Source organism: Porites lutea, chromosome 6 (genome assembly GCF_958299795.1).
Source record: "Porites lutea chromosome 6, jaPorLute2.1, whole genome shotgun sequence".
Taxonomy (NCBI): domain Eukaryota; kingdom Metazoa; phylum Cnidaria; class Anthozoa; order Scleractinia; family Poritidae; genus Porites; species Porites lutea.
Genome location: NC_133206.1, coordinates 6,098,133 through 6,115,909, shown reverse-complemented (window position 1 = coordinate 6,115,909; position 17,777 = coordinate 6,098,133). Strand labels below are relative to the sequence as shown.

Sequence of the window (17,777 nt, the reverse complement as noted above, 5' to 3'; positions counted from 1 at the left end):
TCCGTTTTTATCTCATCTTTAAATTAAAGACTTTTTAGAACTCTCTCCCTGTATCAAAATTAAGAATTTTGAAAAGGGTAAAAATAATTCTGCGTAGAAGTTGATGGATACTGCTTTGAGCTTTTAGCGAATGATCATAATAAAATTTAACCTAACTAGCTGTCACTTTGAATTTGATGTTACAAAGAAAAACAACAACAACAACTTAATTGGTTCATACTTAAGCACTGGTTAAAAAGTATAGGGAAGGTGGGCCGGAGCATTTGCAAGTGTGGTTGATCGAAAAAAAAATGTCCTACCCACTCCCTTCGGCACAAAAATGACTGACCCACCCCCAAAGCAAGAGTGGAAATTACATGACACACTCCCTAGTATTAAAACATGGATTTGTGGTTTCCTCTTAATAATCCAATAAACCTTGTTCTGTGCATGACAAAATCATAAGTCTCTAGCCTCTTGCCTCGCTTCATAAGGTTGGAAACAAAGTGTTGACAGGCCAAACACGACTCATAACCTCGTGATAATGTGAAACGTGTCCTTGGAGTTTGCTTGGGAAAAAGGGAGATTTTTCTTCTCTTCTCTCGCACGTAGGTCACTCGCACTACACAGCGCATGGAACATTCTAAATTCTGACTGAGTAGATATTATTTTTGCCACACTAAATAGTCTTACAAATAGAGGTCATGAAGCTGGTTTCTTTCAAGCACTTTGAGTAATTAATTCCTGCGGTTTATGCTTCTGTAGGTGTTTCTGATAGGATTTGATCTCAGATGCAGTTGCATATTACTCATAGTTTCTTTGGTTTCTTCGAAATGCCTAGATCTGAATTACTACAGTCATGTAGTTTCTTTGTCCTTGAATGTGATTATTTCCTGCTATATTTAAGCCCTGGGCCCAGCTACAAAATGTTGTTTCCAGGATGCTGAATTTTCACGCGAGATAGTGTGATCTTCAGATTTGAGTTGTAGCTTAGACTAAACCTTCTACATGAATAAAGATTTATGCTGTGCGTCAGCCAAGATCATTCTCCGAAGGGCGTTGATACAGTCCACTTAGTTTTTCTTAAGATAAACGAGTCTTTGGAATGGAGCGCGATACATCTAATACTGCTATGTAAAAGTTTCTGATATTTTGAATACATTTGTTAGGTTTGCGTTGATATTTCTGCTTATTATTGATACGTATTTCTTTCGAGTTTCTTTCTTTGATTCCTTTCTAGAATATATGTAACAACATAGGCCGGGTAACCACACCAAGGTACCAGGATTTAAAACAGCAATGAAATGTGAAAAAAAAGAAAGAAAAATCATGCATTTTATTAAAATTGCATTTTAAAAAGGGCGCAACAAGTTTGAGAATATTTTTAACAATAATTCCATCTGGCTGTGTTTTATATTCTCTATGACCCACGCCCTAAGGGTAGCTGAAAATTACACGACCCACCCCTTGCAAAAGGCTCAAAACCTCATGACCCACCCCCTCTCTGCTCTAGCTCACCTCCCATACTTTTTGACCAGTCTCTTAAGGTATGCGTATAACCACGTTTTTATTTTTTTAGAGAAAACGTCACGTCTCTCTCAAATTCGTTCTTTAACACGTCTAAAACTGAGGATAATTTCGAGCATGCGCTCTTTCATCGCCTGTCACATTCCTGACAGGCTATCACGTGTACAAATCGGATTTGACCAGATCTCGCCTTCGGCTTCGTCAACAAGAGATCTGGGTACGAGATTAGCGTCAACCCTCACTAGTATGAAACTGCAAACAAACCCATCGGACTCGCAGTCCAACAACGCTAGCGGCACACATTTAAATTCATTGGCTTTGATATCGTTTTTTGTCTGATAATGTTCCGTGTGCTTTCAGTATTGCGCTATTTCTTGAACTAATGTTGGAAAATTAGATACAGGATATAAAGAGGAAAAGTGTGACGTCACAAAAGTTCAAATTTGTGAAATTATGGAATTGGTTGGCATATTCAGAAAGAAGAAGATGAAAAATGCGCCATTGCCAAAAGAAAGCCGGTAAGTGCAAATTTGTGGGCAGATATAAGCAACGTTTAGAAAGTTCATAGTATAAATAAAAATTGATATGATATACTTACTCGATGCTCATATCAGGAGGATCACCAGGAACAAGGGTAATATCTTGATCCTTAAAAGACTGTCGACCACTTTTTGCCATGATAAATCTGATAGTATATGTTGAGTTAGGAATCGCCATGCTTGTATTTAACTTTATTATTTTTGTTTCGTTAAAATCCGTAAGTTGACCTGGAGCATATCCGAAACAGCTTCCATTGCTCAAGGGATTTTTTGTCGCAATAGAGGATATATTTTCCGGCAACTTGGAACCATTAAAGCTACAGAACCAAGCAAACTCGAAATTGCTTCCTGGTTCATCTGGGTCCACTGACTTAGACGCATCAATTTGCACTATAACGTCACTGCCTACAGTCCTCTTCGAGCCGCCCAAAATACTTGCCACGAGAGGAGTTGGGATAATTTCAATAGAAAATATCTCCTCATTGTAAAATCCTTCTGCCCAAGTCATGTTGATGGAAAACTGAAATTCAATCTTTGCGCAAATACTAAAATTCCCCGCGGGAAAGTCCAATTTGGCTAATGGTGTGGTGAATTCAGTTGGCATCGGATCTTTTTCATCAGTGCCGCATCTCTTTGTAATCTTCCACCTGAATTCGGTAGTATCATTGAAGCACTTAATCTCGTTGTCAGTCTCAATAGTTATCTTCTCTGAACGTGTGAACGTCTTTGTTTTACCGGATTCGAATCCAGGAACTCTAATTTTGGGTATTTCGCAGTATCCCCTCCCTACTAGCACTGTTCGTTCTAAATCTATGCAGGATACTGAATTGTTGGCTCTAAAATTAACAGTATAACTCCTGGCGTTTTCATACGTGACATGAAAATGTTGAATACAATTATTGCCAGTGCAATCCGTCAGACTCCCACATTTATTCTCTTCATACTGTTCTGGATAGTTAGCGCCATGTGCATTAAGTAGAAAACAGGGATTATCCCCCATCTGACCCACTGTGAGAGTAAAGTTTACTGGCTTTTTCTGTACTGTAGGCCCGTCGTCTGTTAGGTTAACACCACGTATGCTCTCCATCAGCGTGATTCTAACATTACTTGTCATCTCGCTGACTTTATTCTGTGCCTTTAGACGAATGGTGCGTTCACATTTGGTGTGTTTTCCACAAGTACTGAACTTATGCAAGAAGGTCTTATTCGGGTAACTTTTGTCTCCATCGTTTTCAAAATTCCAGGTAAAAGTTACGTCGGTACCGCTTGTGATAAAGGCTTTAAAAGATACGTCATATTCCACAGGATACGTATCTTTGCGAAGAGTAAAATCTGAGCATGATTGATTCTCATATTCCGTATGTTTAGTGATAATTTCAAGTCCTTGGATTGAATCTTGTATTATAACCTCCACAGAACCAACTCTGTAACTTATCTCGTTAGAGACATTAACAGTTACAATATAGACCCCACATTTATTGGGATACTTGTAAACCGTCGTTGAATTATCTGTCAGCGAGTAATTGTTATCTCCGTATCGCCAGTAATAGTTGAGGGGTCCCGAAGGCTTAAACTCAGGACCAGGGAATGATACATTCAGTGTCACTGCCGCATCAGAAGAGTTCTTGGGCGAGTCTGAGGTCACCATGACGCGTTCAACTGGATACTGAACTATCAGCAGGCAAGTGTAGCTGACATTTGAAGGATTTCTGTTGAAGAATGTCACCGTAATGTTGTATTTTCCTGCAATGGAGTAGGAATGATTGGTGCTCCATCCCGAAGTCGGAAACTCTCGGTGGAAATACTTGAATTCATCACTTGAATTATCTCCAAAATTTATCGCCACGTTTAAGTTGGTGCCATTTGAAATTGTCACGTTCAGTGTAACAGAATCATTAGCTTCAATGTACAATTCCTTTTTACACAGTTTTTCTTGGGCTTTAGAATATATAGTACGCCATATAGAGAGTCCCGGGCCCTCTGCTGGCGTCTCCACATATACTGTGGTGTTAATTGTTTTCCTATCGACAAGATTACTCGCATTAATGACCACGTCATATTCCCTAGGCTCAGTATAATTGTGCGTACTAATTGCTACAAAAATATCGCCAACTGAGAGACTCCTGTTGACAATTTTTGGGCTCCCATCACCATAGTCAATGGAAACAAGAAGTTCAGAGCCTTGGGTAAGCCTCCAGTGTATTTCTGCCGGAGCGTTCACTGCTACGGAATGATTAACGCTAGTGTATTTCAAGCCTTCGATTACGTCCTGGACGATAATCTCTGTGCAGTTCACAAGCATTGAACTGACATCATTGGATGCGATCAATACTACCTTGTATCTACCAGCTGTGGTGTATGTGTAGGGTATCACTTTATCAGTGCTGTTCGTTGTTTTTCCATCCATGGTATGTAAGGTATATCGGGCCATTTCGTCTCCTAGATGAGGCAATACAGTGAAGTTGAACGTTTCGTTGGTCTTTAGGATCAGTGGATGCTCAACCACCACACCATGAATTGCATATTGTACGCTGAGGTTCCCTGCAATTGTTTCATTGTTAACTCTATTGGTGGCTGTGATGACTACACTGTACCAACCAACAATTGTAAAGTTACTTTTATAGAGTCCAAAAAACCTTGCACCTGGCACTTTGACGTCAGTCAAATTCCTTGTTTCCACACTCCCATCAGGGAGTGTGATGATGACATTAAATTCAACGTGTGATCCATTGAACAATGTCCAGCCAATGCTAGCTGTAGTCCCGTTTTCTATTGCTTTCAAAGAATCGTTTTTCAATTTCAAGCCAGCTATTCTCTCTTGAATGACCACCTGACACCAGAGTGCAGCTACCCCTATCTTATTCCCTGCCAAGACGCCGAGGGTCCTCTCCCCAGTGTTGTCAAATATTTTCGTGACCCATGGTAATTTTGTCGTGTCGTTGCTGTTGTCACCAAAATCCCAGATGAAAGTAACATTAGTTCCTTTGGTTATAGAGCCGGTTAAATTTACAGATTCCGCCGAAGGGAAGACTTCCGGTATATTTAGCTGCAATTCGGTGACCATTTCCAGGAGGCAAATCGATTTTCTAACATTTTCTCTTGTAACGGAGTTTCCGACTGATAAGGCGATTGTCTTATATCCAACCTCTTCATACACTCTTTCTACACGGGATTCAGAAATAGTGGACACGACCAAAGCGATCGCAGGGAGTATGGAACGATTTTGTGGACTGTCCTCTGTAAATGGATGGTAATTACCAAGAAGAATTCCCGCACCAGTTTTGTTAATAACTGCACTGGAATAAAATAGAGAGGACCCTGATGAACTGGTTTTTAGCGCCCCTGTCGGTCCCGAGGAAGGGAAACGCACGCCAAAGACATCTCCAGGTTGAAGCTGAAATCTCTGATTTTCATCTTCAATCAAAATACGCTTGGGACCACTTGTTGTGTAGACCAGGTATTTATGGATTTGTTGGTAGTTAAAGTTTCCATAAGGCAGTGTTTCGTTTTTGCAACGCGACATACTTTGCACGACACACTGCCCGTCAGAGAAACTGAAGATTGCATCGTTGTCGCATGTTTTTTTCTCACTGCCTGTGCACATAGTGATGTCGCTGATACACGTCTTGGTTGATGGACAGTATCGTTGAGTAGAATCCGTGCACGTTGGTCGATAAACCTAGCGATGTAAGTGATTAGTGTTTACTACAAAAACTACAACATTGCTCAGGAAATTTGGATGACAGTTATTTCAAAATTACTCACAAATAAAATTTTGTTATAAAACTGGCAGCCAATAGTAACATTTGCATGACAATCTCGTTGCACTGGGCGATTTTTCTTACAAACTGCAATTTTCTGTTCCTCACAACACTTTTGCTGCCCTGAGATGATCATGCCTAGCGACAGTTTCTTCTCACAACGTTTCATCAATACTGCATTAGTTTTATAAATATAGGTAGCAATTTAATGTATTGGGTTGACTTCTTTTATCTTTTTTGCCACTTGTATCGAACAGGGCAACGGAGTTCCAAGAGAATTGCATGAAACCTGTTCCTTAGTGCCCTGTTTTGATTCCGGTTTGATGCAGCTAGTATGTCATCCCTCCAGAAATCACTCTTCCTCACCTCAGTCTTTACTAGCTCAGTAGTTGGAGCATCCGACTAGGGTGCGGAAGGTCCTGGGGTTCGAATCCCACCTGGATTTTTTCTGCATTCCGGCTCCGTGATTGATTCTTATCTCCGCGGCTTTTTCATTATTATTGGTTACTTACATCAACCAGCAGTGTGGTGTTTTGTAAAGTAAAGATGAACAATGAGTTCTATTTTCAAAACACTTTATAATTAGTCTATTGGAAGAGTACCATGATTTCTAAAGACCCTCCTGTCTCAACATCCATTTCCAGGGCAACAGCTTCTCCTTTACTTTTGACTTCCGTACCCGCCATCAGATATAACCCGTCAGATGTAATTGGCGAGTGTGCTTCCCCAGCTGGTGTGCCTACAGTCAGTACTGCTGCATCTGTGGATTGAAAAACAGGTCCATTAATTGCATAATCAGCAAATTCAGCAGTAGTGCATGAAGGAAAATCAAATGACCCCGTTTTAAGACTAATCTCATCTAGGACTGGTTAAGGCTTTGCCCGGCTTAATTTGCGCCGGAAAATATATTTGCACCCAGTAGGCGACTAAATGTTATATTTTTTAGACCTGAAATTCCTCGTGTAATCACAGTGGTGGATTAAGACTGTGAACAAGATAATATGAACAAGTGCTGATAGGTTCTCACGTTGACGTTTAGGCTAGCTCTATCCCCAGAATCCTTATCTTTGCATGTCCGAAATATAGTTATACTAATTTAATATCATAGTGGGGAAGGACAGGAAGTAGGAGCCTGGGAGAATAGTGTGTGGGAGGGGTACAAGAGGTGGGAAAGCAAAGGGCGAGAGGTAGGAGTTTTAAAAGCATGGAAAGTGGGATAAACAGGGGGAAATTGCATGAGAATGCTTACTATGTCGCAATCGAAAAATGGAGAGTGGGGAATGCAATGTATAAGACGCAAACGACTTTGACCCCATTTAAATCTCCCTACCATGATACACTTTCTGACTTATCAATCAAAAGATTCCAATCAACATAATTTGCTCTTTCATTAGAGACCTTATGTGTTTGAGGACAAAAACGACTAAGAGTACGAAATTTGATTTAATTTTTTTCCGCGTATTGTCAAAAAAAAAGACAGTAGGACTATTTTTCACAAAGAAAGTTAGCACCGTTATGTCTCAGGGTTACGCCCTCTCTCGATCGCAAGAAAATAAAACCTCGAACATTTGACGACTTTTTTCTACCACTTCGAGATACTCGCAAAAACTCGTAGTTAGGTCACGACTGCTATCGCGTTTTCCAGCTAAAATGATGCTGGTTTACGTATGCGCAACACTTCGTACTCAGAAAATCTCGTCCTCGTCTTAGAATCTAAAGGTCTCTGTTAACAGAAGTTAGTGCAGCAAAGTAGTAATGTTTGGGTGTTAACACTTACCAGGCAGTGAACCACTATCTTGACCTTTTCCGTCCCCAAACTGCACTGAATAATTCACGTTAGAACCATAACGGAACATCACAGAACAACCGGCGGAAACGTTCACAGGAGCACAGGATTGGCAAGAAATATTAAGACCTGTCAATTCAGAAACTACTCTCCTAGTCTTCACAGGAGATTCAATTGTTGATCGATAACCTGTTTTACTATGTTTTACGATTGCTGTTCCTTTGATGTAGTAACTTCCGGGATGCAGAATTGCTATGGTTGCAGGGGAATACGTGGTGTAATGAGTTGTGCCATCCCCGATGTTAATCGTGTAGGACTCAACGGTTTCATTGGCTGGTAACGTCGGCGTCAATGTTATGTTAAAAGCCTTGAAGGTGTACACAGAGGAATCCAAGGACATATCCAGCCTCCGAGGCCACACCGTAACTGAGTTGAAAACAGAAACGTGACTTTTTCCTCCGCATTTAAGATTTCCGGAACCAAAACAGGGCCAAAAGCACATGTCAGCGGCACCTTCAGCCGCTGGGGAAGTGGAGTTAGAACACAAGCACAGCATTCCCCCCTTTACTGCTGCATAATTGTAGTACCAAGTGCCGCACTCGTGCATGCAGAGACCTGGGGTCATGCTGCTTGGCTTGTATCCACCGGGGTTAAAAACAAAAGCTGGCGATGTGTCACTGTCCTTGTAGCAACCCAAGTACTGGTAAGGAACTGTAGTGAAGAAGGATAAACATTCAGGCATTAATAATGATAAACTGAGAGACTAAGATCAACAATTTCTGAAATCACTTTGATCGACTATGGAACGTAAACGCAAAACTGAAAAATTGTTGGCCGTTAGTTTCCTTCCGTGACGAGGACGGCAACGAGAAAGTCATAAAAGCAACAGGTTCAATAAGCAAAACAAGAACTTTGCACGTGCATTACTCTTTTTGACTTTGTACATTTCTTTGCCGTCACTGCACGACTACGACTTGAAAATGCCTGATTTCACGTTTTATAGAGGAAGTACACAAGCGACAGCGAAATTCCATCTCTCTTTCTGAACTTGGATATGGTTCTTCGGAATTCAACTTCAGGAGTAGTTACCTACATTTGACAAAGCTAGTGACTGCGTAATTGCGATGAAGATTAAAAGAACGTGAATTCACTTTTTCAGCGACGTTTTCGCGGCCGTCCTCGTCCTTGGATCTTAAAGTCCCTACAGTGAGTTGTGATGATTTTCCAAGGAATTTGCTGTGCCGCATTGAAAGCAATATGATTATATTAGACACTCAAAACACTATCTGCTCTGCGTTTATAATGAGGCACTGTTGACGGGTAAAAAGTCCTCAAATGTAGTAAATGTTTAAAAGAAATTCATGGCACAAGGCATAAAAAAGAGAGATTTTAATCAACAGCGAAAAAACCGCCGTTTGAAAATTTATCGTGAACTTGAAACATTACCTTGTTCACAAACGTATCTCGATGTGTACGATGAGCATGAAGTTTTGCTCCAATTTCCACTCGATTCCATAACAACACAATCACCACTTGATGATCCGTTATTCCATTTTTCATAAGAGACTTTCATTCCGTCTCTCCAGTAATATAATTCATCGTTTGGTTCTCGTTCAAGTCCAATCCAAAAATCCCCTTTTAGCAAGCTACGAACAAAAGCATTTTCTTCTTCTGATGTAATCTTCACCAGATCAGCTGTTTCACTAACGCATGCTTCACCAGCTGCGGAAGCTGAGAGGTTTGAAGGCGACACCTTGTAACAGGAACCATCGAAATATTCCCAACCCACGAGGCAGGAGTCTGGATCTGTGAACATCATAGATAAGAGCGACCGCTCATCAGCTCATAAGAAAAGTGCGCTTAGCTAGGCCTTTTATCTCACGTCCCAAGCCTCTGTTTCAAAGCGAGGCTGGAGGCGAACCAATTCTTACAAAAGTAATTCTATTATAATTCACATTTTAACAAGACAGGTTTTTGCACTTAGCCTCTCTTTAACAGTGAGGCTTTTTGGAAATCAGTAATGGCCTTTGACCTCATTATTTTTCTCCTTTTTCGCGATAGAATTTTTGACTATGTTGGGAATAAACAGGCACAGCATTTCTTGATCTTAAATGAACACATTGAAATAATCATACGGTGCTTCTTCTAACACGTGAGCTTTTCAAACGCCTTCTTCGTTTCCAGGAAAAATAAGGAAACTATATGACATCGTCATGACAAAGGTTAAACAAGTGTGAACTGTTCATAACATATCTCGGTCTGATCGGCTCGCTTTGATCGCGAATTGTCCCCCCTTTTCCCCAACTACGAAGCCCCAAAATTACAGGCTACCTCCGGCAAAATGATGTTAACTTGTTTTGTATGTTTCGTTATTTTTTTATTATTGACAATCATAATGTTGCAATGAGGGTTGATCTGCACAAACCTATTGAAACAAGTTATAAAAAGTGGACTCACCATTGCATACATGAAGTGTTCTCATCCTTTCCTCACTTATTTCCAGTTCCCAAATTGCAACATCTCTGATTGCACCACTGAAATATTTAGGTCGACCAATCGTAAAAGAACCGTTTGTCACAGCTGAAGACGTGACAGTCTTGCCACTGAAATCATACAACACAGTAGCTGCATTACCGACTATAACAGCTGTCAGGCCATTTGCGTAGCTCCACCCAATGGAAAATGTCTGCCAGGTGTTCCTCTTAAAGGCTCCTTTAACCTCCCACTCCTTGTGTGTGTCCTTAACAGTAAAATACATGGTTTCGTCGACATAAAAGATGCTTACTGTGCCAAGGGATAGCAAATAGCCGGTTCCAGTTCCAGAAATACTGGCTTTGAAGCTTAAAGAAAATCCATTGGGACACTTGGAAGGAATGCTTAAGCAGCTGTCTGAAAGGTCGCCAAGGTCTACCCAAGAAGCGGAGTTGTCGATGGAGAGCGCCAGAGGTGAAAAGTCAGCTTTAGCGGCTGCGCGCTCTGTGATCCATGGACCGTGAATCTTTCCGATCTTGCCGTTGTTTATGTCCTTTACGAAAACAGGCTTGTCCAGTGGCCAGTAGTGAGTCGCATCCTTATAACATTGATCTGTTAAAAGCATGCAATGAGAATGCTATGCAAAAATTGCGAAAACAGTCCCCCCCCCCCCCCCTCCTCCCACTCCGACTCAATTTTAAACTGAGAAAACAGCCGACATTTAGCAACGTCCCTGACGGTTTTTCCGCGAAGTGATCTCTGAGGAACGAGCGCAAAAATTTCATACTGATGAGGTGTTACTACCCAGTTCTGGGTAGTGCTTCTGATTGGTTAGAGCAAATTTTCAACCAATCACAAGCACTATCCCTATCAGGGTGTGACACGTCATCAGTATGGAATTTCTGTTGTCGTTCCTTGAACATCTTTTCCCGGAGAAACCGTTGGTGGAGTTTCGAAATGTCGGCTGATTTCGCAGCCTACGTCAATTTATAAGTCCCTTTGGATCAAAGAATTAGAATTTCCCCAATTGCCAATTCCAAAAGAATTGACCTTTCCATAATAAGATCTTCTTTACATGCTTTATATCAAATGATACTTATCTGAGAGTTGCTATAAAATACCAATTTATCGAAATAGTGTACAAGACAAGCCTGGACATGCACTTTCAAACATAGTCTATATTGTTCAGCTATCATATGAATTAAATTAGAATTTTAATTCTGTTGTTTTTGAAATTTGTGGTCCAATACTTTATCACATGTCTTCGGAAAATTACTCACATAAATTTCCCTCCAGTTATGAGCAGAAGCGATATTGAGGAAAACAAATTTCCGTCATAAAATACGCCAAATCCACCCACCCGCCAAATATAAACTGTGCAACCTTTTCCTGAACTGTACGACAGAAAATCATCATTATCAGTTACCCTGATAAACTGGAAATTTTTAAAACGTATAAGAACGTGACCAGCGATATTAAAAATGAGTTCTTTACCTGTACGTCCACACACATGAATATTTGCCGTTGATGTGGTCGTAGAGAAGAACACGTATTTCACGTAAATTGGATCACTATCTCTCCAAAACAGGTAAAGCTGTTGAAAAAAACGATAATATTTGAGACAGTGAATCAATATATGATTCTGGAAAGTATGGTTGTCTAGTCTACTTGGGTATAAATACGTGCTACATGATAAGAGAAAACATCAACTACCGTGAATCCTATACTTAAGCGCCTACTTATCGTTACTTCCAAGGTGGCCGCCTAAAAGAGGTTCAGCTGCTGAACTTAGCCCCAATATGAAGAAAACCTTAAACCACTGAACTTTTATGTTAAGCCATAGTCTACTAAGCATTTCGAAAATGAGGATGATGATAACGATGATCTTCGACAAGAAAATGACAGAGGTTGAGGGGGCTATGACACGCTCAAAGACTCAAAGGCGTATCATACAAGAGGGTATGGGCGAGGGTCGTGCGTGGAACGCGTCGCAACAGCCGTATCTCAAATAAGAAATATCGACCAAGTAGTTTCTCTCTTGCAAGAAACTAATCATTATAGTCTGTCAGACATACCACTTCTCCAGAACCAAACACTACTCTGTCTGTTTCTACTTCAATCCAGAATGACCGCATCTCGTTTTCCTTTAATGGCCCAGTATCGTTCTTCACCAACAAATCAGCAGTAATGTTGCCTTTGATACGTTTTAGTTTGAGCCGGTTATCCTCCACAGACCCAATGATTATTTCATACCGCGAGCTAGTGTCAAGGGATCCACTTGTTAACAGAACGGTAACTTTTCCCTGGGCGTCAATCATGAATTGAAACTTTCGGTTGTGTAGACGGTAATGAGACGATTGGTTCTTGCTATTTAGGAGGACAGCGTCACAAAGTGACTCTAAAAACAAACAAATTCAAATTCACTTTAGTGTAAACACTCAGTTGATAATAGATTTCCCTCGCCCTGATTGGTAAGGGATTGTGTCATTAGTACTTTATTATCCTCTTCCCTTATGGGGCTTTTCAGACAGAAATAATTCAAATGGAAAAAATATGGTTAAGAATCCGAACTGGCGGGAGGCGATTTTACAAGCTTAGCGGAGAATTTAAACTTGGGACTACCGACTACAAATTCAGCTAGGGGTCAGGGCGAGACGTCCGGGTTACATGTACAGCGCTCGACCACGCTGCCCTAATAGATGAAAAAAGGAACTAAGGCTGATATGAATTTATAAGTTGTTTACTTATAGAAAATGCAAAAGGGATTCTGACAAGAACTTAGAGTAAAACCACAATATAGAGACTTTCTGTTGCATTCCATAGCACACTAACCTTCAAGTAAAACTCGCATACATCGACAGTCAATGTAAAAATCTAAATGAAGATATGACCACCGCAGTTGTAATTGCAATTTAAGCAATTTTAAGTCCGAAAAAAGTTCTGTGGTTTTGTACGGGATGCGAACTAATGGTCTCTGCATTAGCACTGCAGTGCTCTACCAAATTAAGTGATCTATGAAGAGGCATACATTGGAAGCAGGCCAATTTTTTGAGTTCATCTTCACCGGCGAAACGAATGAAACTTGGAATGAAGATGAATTCATTTAGCTCTGAATTCCCGCAGTTCACATCATCTTCTTTCTGTAGTCAAAATCAAGCTGTGTATTACTTTCTTCAAAGGTATTGATCTTTTAACATTCAAAGATGGTCAAACTGCTAATTCGTGGCAAAGTTTCTCAGAGCTCTAGCAAGCACACTTTTCACAAACATAGCCGAACACCAACAAGGTCCAACAATGGATCAAAATTTTAATGAAGTTATATACAACATATCTTTCCCTTCAAACAAGGAGGATATCTTTACCAATTAACAGAATCGTTTGTTGGCTCCTTTTGTGTTTATCTGTTCAGTTTTAAAAATCACTTACTTTGATTACAATATTCATTGTAAACCTCTATTTCTTGGATTCCAACTCCGCCGCTAGCCCCATATAATTTCTTGACTGTAAACTTTATCCATTTTGCCGGGCGAGATAGAAAACTTATCTCTTCAAAATCGGAACTGTTTGCCTTTAGTGTAAACTGCAAAACACAATAAAAGTATCAAAATGACGCTAGTTTTGACCAAAACGTGGTTAATAGCTCCACCTCTGTTTTCACTTCACATATACCACATACGTTACATATCGATAGTGCGTTGGAAGGTGACCCAAAGCCCCTAAATTAAATGGACTGATAGCGGTAGCTACTGTCACCAAAGATGACGTCCGAGTTTACTCTAAATACTTAGTGTTAAGAGTGACAATCACAGGCATTGTTGTTCTCTTGTTCCATTCAGGCTCTTAACAGAAAGGAAGCATAGTCATAACCTGAGATCAGGCTCTATTTTCGTTTCGCTTTCTAAATAACATTCCGGCGGGCATGGCGAAACGAAAAGAGAGGCCCAATTTTAGCGGTAGCCGTTAGAGAGAATGTATGAGAACCGCTCAAATTGTGCCTGATCTCAGGTTAGCATAGTCATGAGGCTTTATGAAGTCTTTTTTTTGTCTTATTATTATTATTGTTGCTATTATTATTATTATTATTATTACTATTATTATCATTATTATTATTATTATTATTATTATTGTTATTTTTATCTTTTTTATCACAGTCTTTGCTGGTGTTCTTTTTGTGCATCAGCCGGGCGCAAACCATGCACCTAGCTCGTCAGTCACTCAAGTCAATCATTCTGTTCATACACTGAGCACCTTTCTGAAGATTCGTGCAGATCCCAGCATGCTAATCTTTTGAATCTCTGTCATAGTAGCTCTCTCTGATACTTTCTTGATGTTTTCTACCATACCCTTCTTCACTGTACCAAGCGCACCAACAACCACAGGGATCACTACGGTTTTCATATGCCACATTCTCTGTATTTCTAGTTCTAGGTCTTTGTACTTGCTTTTTTTTCAGGGCTTTAGCATTTTCAGAGGCAGATTTATCTTCTCTGTTCTTAATCTCTGGCATTGTTACTTCCCTCTTGAATTTAGTAGCATTCTTGGATATTGAATTTTTGGCTTTAGATCTTTAATGTTCAAGCACCTGCTTTGGATATTGCCCTTCTTTGTGCTTCAAATAGTGATCAAGCCCTATTGTTGCTGTTTTGAATGCTGTTTCTACATCAATCAGGCCCCTACCTCCATCTTTTCTTCTTCTTCTTCTTCTTCTTCTTCTTCTTCTTCTTCTTCTTCTTCTTCTTCTTCTTCTTCTTCTTCTTCTTCTTCTTCTTCTTCTTCTTCTTCTTATTATTATTATTATTATTATTATTATTATTATTATTATTATTATTATCTCTATTATCACAGTCGTTGCTGGTGTTCTTTTTGTGCATCAGCCGGGCGCAAACCATGCACCTAGAGCGTCAGTCACTCAAGTCAATCATTCTGTTCATACACCAAGCACCTTTCTGAGGATTCGTGCAGATCCCAGCATGCAGATCTTTTGAATCTCTGTCATAGTAGTTCTCTCTGATACTTTCTTGACGTTTTCTACCATACCCCTCTTCACTGTACCAAGCGCACCAACAACCACAGGGATCACTACAGTTTTCATATACCACATTCTCTGTATTTCTAGTTCTAGGTCTTTGTACTTGCATTTTTTTTTCAGTTTCCTTCAGTGCGATGTTTCTATCTGATGGAACAGTCATATCAATCAGATTGCAGGTGGAATTCACTGAGTCTTTAACGATGATGTCTGGTCTGTTCTCTGTTATAGTTCTATCAGTATTGACTGGCATGTCCCACATGATAGTGATGTTGTTATTTTTATTGTGCATTACGGTCTCTGGCTCGTGTTCGTACCATTTGTCTGTAATCTCTATATCATGATCTTTACATATGCTCCAATGGAGATATGCTGCAGCCTTATTGTGCCTGGAGATGTACTCTGTTTTGGCTAATACCTCACATCCAGATACAATATGGTCCACTGTCTCGTTGTGTTGCGAACACATTCTGCATTTGCTCTCCACTTGCTGGCCACATATTACTTTCTGGTAGTTTCTGGTGTTTATTGCCCGGTCTTGAGCTGCTACAAGTAGTCCCTCTGTTTCTCCTGTCAAATTACTTGACAACCATTTAGTGGTGGTAACTGTGTCTACATGAGGCTTCTCTAGGATCTTTGGATACTGGCCATGCAATGCTTTGTTTTTCCACTTTTCTTCTCTCATTGACTTCATCTTGGACTTAAACACGTGTTTCGGGGCTTTAGCATTTTCAGAGGCAGATTTATCTTCTCTGTTCTTAATCTCTAGCATTGTTACTTCCCTCTTGAATTTAGTAGCATTCTTGGATATTGATTTTTTGGCTTTAGATCTTTCATATTCAAGCAGCTGCTTTGGATGTTGCCCTTCTTTGTGCTTCAGATAGTGATCAAGCCCTATTGTTGCTGTTTTGAATGCTGTTTCTACATCAATCAGGCCCCTACCTCCATCTTTTCTTCTAATTATTATTATTATATTTTCTTCTTCTTCTTCTTCTTCTTCTTCTTCTTCTTCTTCTTCTTCTTCTTCTTATTATTATTATTATTATTATTATTATTATTATTATTATTATTATTATCATTATTATTATGGTAGTGTTACACGTCTGTATGCCCAGCACTAGTAAAAAACACAGAAGTTGGGTGTGTGACCGTTACCAACCACCGCGCCATGAAGTCTTTCTTGTGTTTTAAATACTGAAATATTAAGAATATCATAGCCGGCTCTTGTAAAATATTAAAACGTCAAATAAAAAATAAGGATGTTTCCGTTTGTCCTAAAATTTTGTCCACCATTCTATTTAGCTTAAAATTTATGGCAAAATCATTATAATAAAAGTTTCAATGAAATTTTTTTCTAAAACAGAGCACTTTAGCAAGAATCCTCTTGAGCAAGAATTTGAAACTGTGAGCAATGTTTAATGTACTCGATATGACTGATCTCTGCATTCTTTGTAAGATGGAGGCACTCATCTTTGGAACAAGTTCATTTACTGTTTGACTCAGATCAGCTGAATATCCTCCAAGAACATCGATAATGATGTTATTCTGTTTTACTTGCTAGCCAGGATTTTTCTCTCTCAATTCCCACATTAGTAGACAATATTTCTGTGTCTTCTCCATCTCTTTCACTTCGCGGTACTCCAACCAAATAGGACAGCTCATTTTAATGGCAAACACTCGTTTCTGCTCTTTGTCGACTATTCTGGTGTCGATTTTGCGGGTCCTTACCTCAATGCTGTCTGCATAAACCGGTACATCCCATAATGCTCGCGCACTCCCACATCTCATACGACGGCTTGGGTTGGGTCTTTTAATACCATGGAAGCACTTCTGAAATAAGTTCAAGGTTCTTCAGCAACTCAAAGAAGAGGATTTTAAGAGCTGCGTTATGCCTCGCGAGATACTTAGTCTGAGCGAGTGTACCACACCCCGCCAACACGTGCGGCACATTTTCGTGAAATTTATACCACACATTCGGCACATGAATGTGAAGTTCCACTCCCTTTTCCGGTTTGCCTTTGGTGGTATAATTTGGTTGGAAACATCTGTTGGTACAATTCCTTCGTGGCTGCTGCTATTATCAAGGGCCGAGTCCTCTCATCTATTTTTAGGTCAGTTTGCCTTGCATTTCTCTTCTCCCAGTGTGTTACAAAAAGTTTTCTTTTGTGCTTTGGCAAGAGTGGTCTTTTAAGCTTTTTTCCTTCTATTTCGTCACCATCCTCTGTGGTAACCCTTGGATTAGGATGCTGTAAAATTAACGTCAGAGTTAAGTGTAGCTCTGAGGCACACTTTTCAGCATCTTTGATGATCGAGTGACACTCGGTCTGCACTGCCTTCTCTTTAAACTTCCCCACGGCGCTCATGATCGTATCTGAGTTCTCAAATAATTTTACAACCGCTTTGATCTTAGTAATTTTATACTTCGCTCAACACATGATCTAAGACCTCTTCCACCGTTCTTTCTTGAATTGTAGAGTTATGCTATCGATCCCAGGGGGGTGATTCCCATCATTCTCCAAGATAACTTTACGCGCTTTTCTATCCAATTGCTTTAAGTCTGCAAGTGGCCATGTCTGGGTCCACATGAAATACATTAAAACTGGTAAAGCATACTGTTTCGACGCAGCCACTCTGTGGTAGTCTGTCAGCGGGATAGACCAGATAATAGATAACCTTCGCAAGTACAC

At 40.0% G+C, this 17,777-nt stretch overlaps 1 protein-coding gene across 1 annotated transcript in view; it reads right to left on the bottom strand.

Moving 5' to 3' along the window:
* LOC140941811 (uncharacterized) overlaps positions 1–17,453 on the bottom strand; it is a 61,218-nt gene extending 43,765 nt beyond the window's left edge. The window contains 11 exon segments of the mRNA XM_073390823.1: positions 1,771–1,795; positions 2,105–5,724; positions 6,409–6,566; positions 7,584–8,303; positions 9,039–9,398; positions 10,050–10,676; positions 11,559–11,658; positions 12,140–12,462; positions 13,491–13,644; positions 16,819–16,920; positions 17,058–17,453. Of these exon segments, the coding sequence (XP_073246924.1) occupies positions 1,771–1,795; positions 2,105–5,724; positions 6,409–6,566; positions 7,584–8,303; positions 9,039–9,398; positions 10,050–10,676; positions 11,559–11,658; positions 12,140–12,462; positions 13,491–13,644; positions 16,819–16,920; positions 17,058–17,453 (6,585 nt within the window).
* Positions 17,454–17,777: the final 324 nt, after the last annotated feature.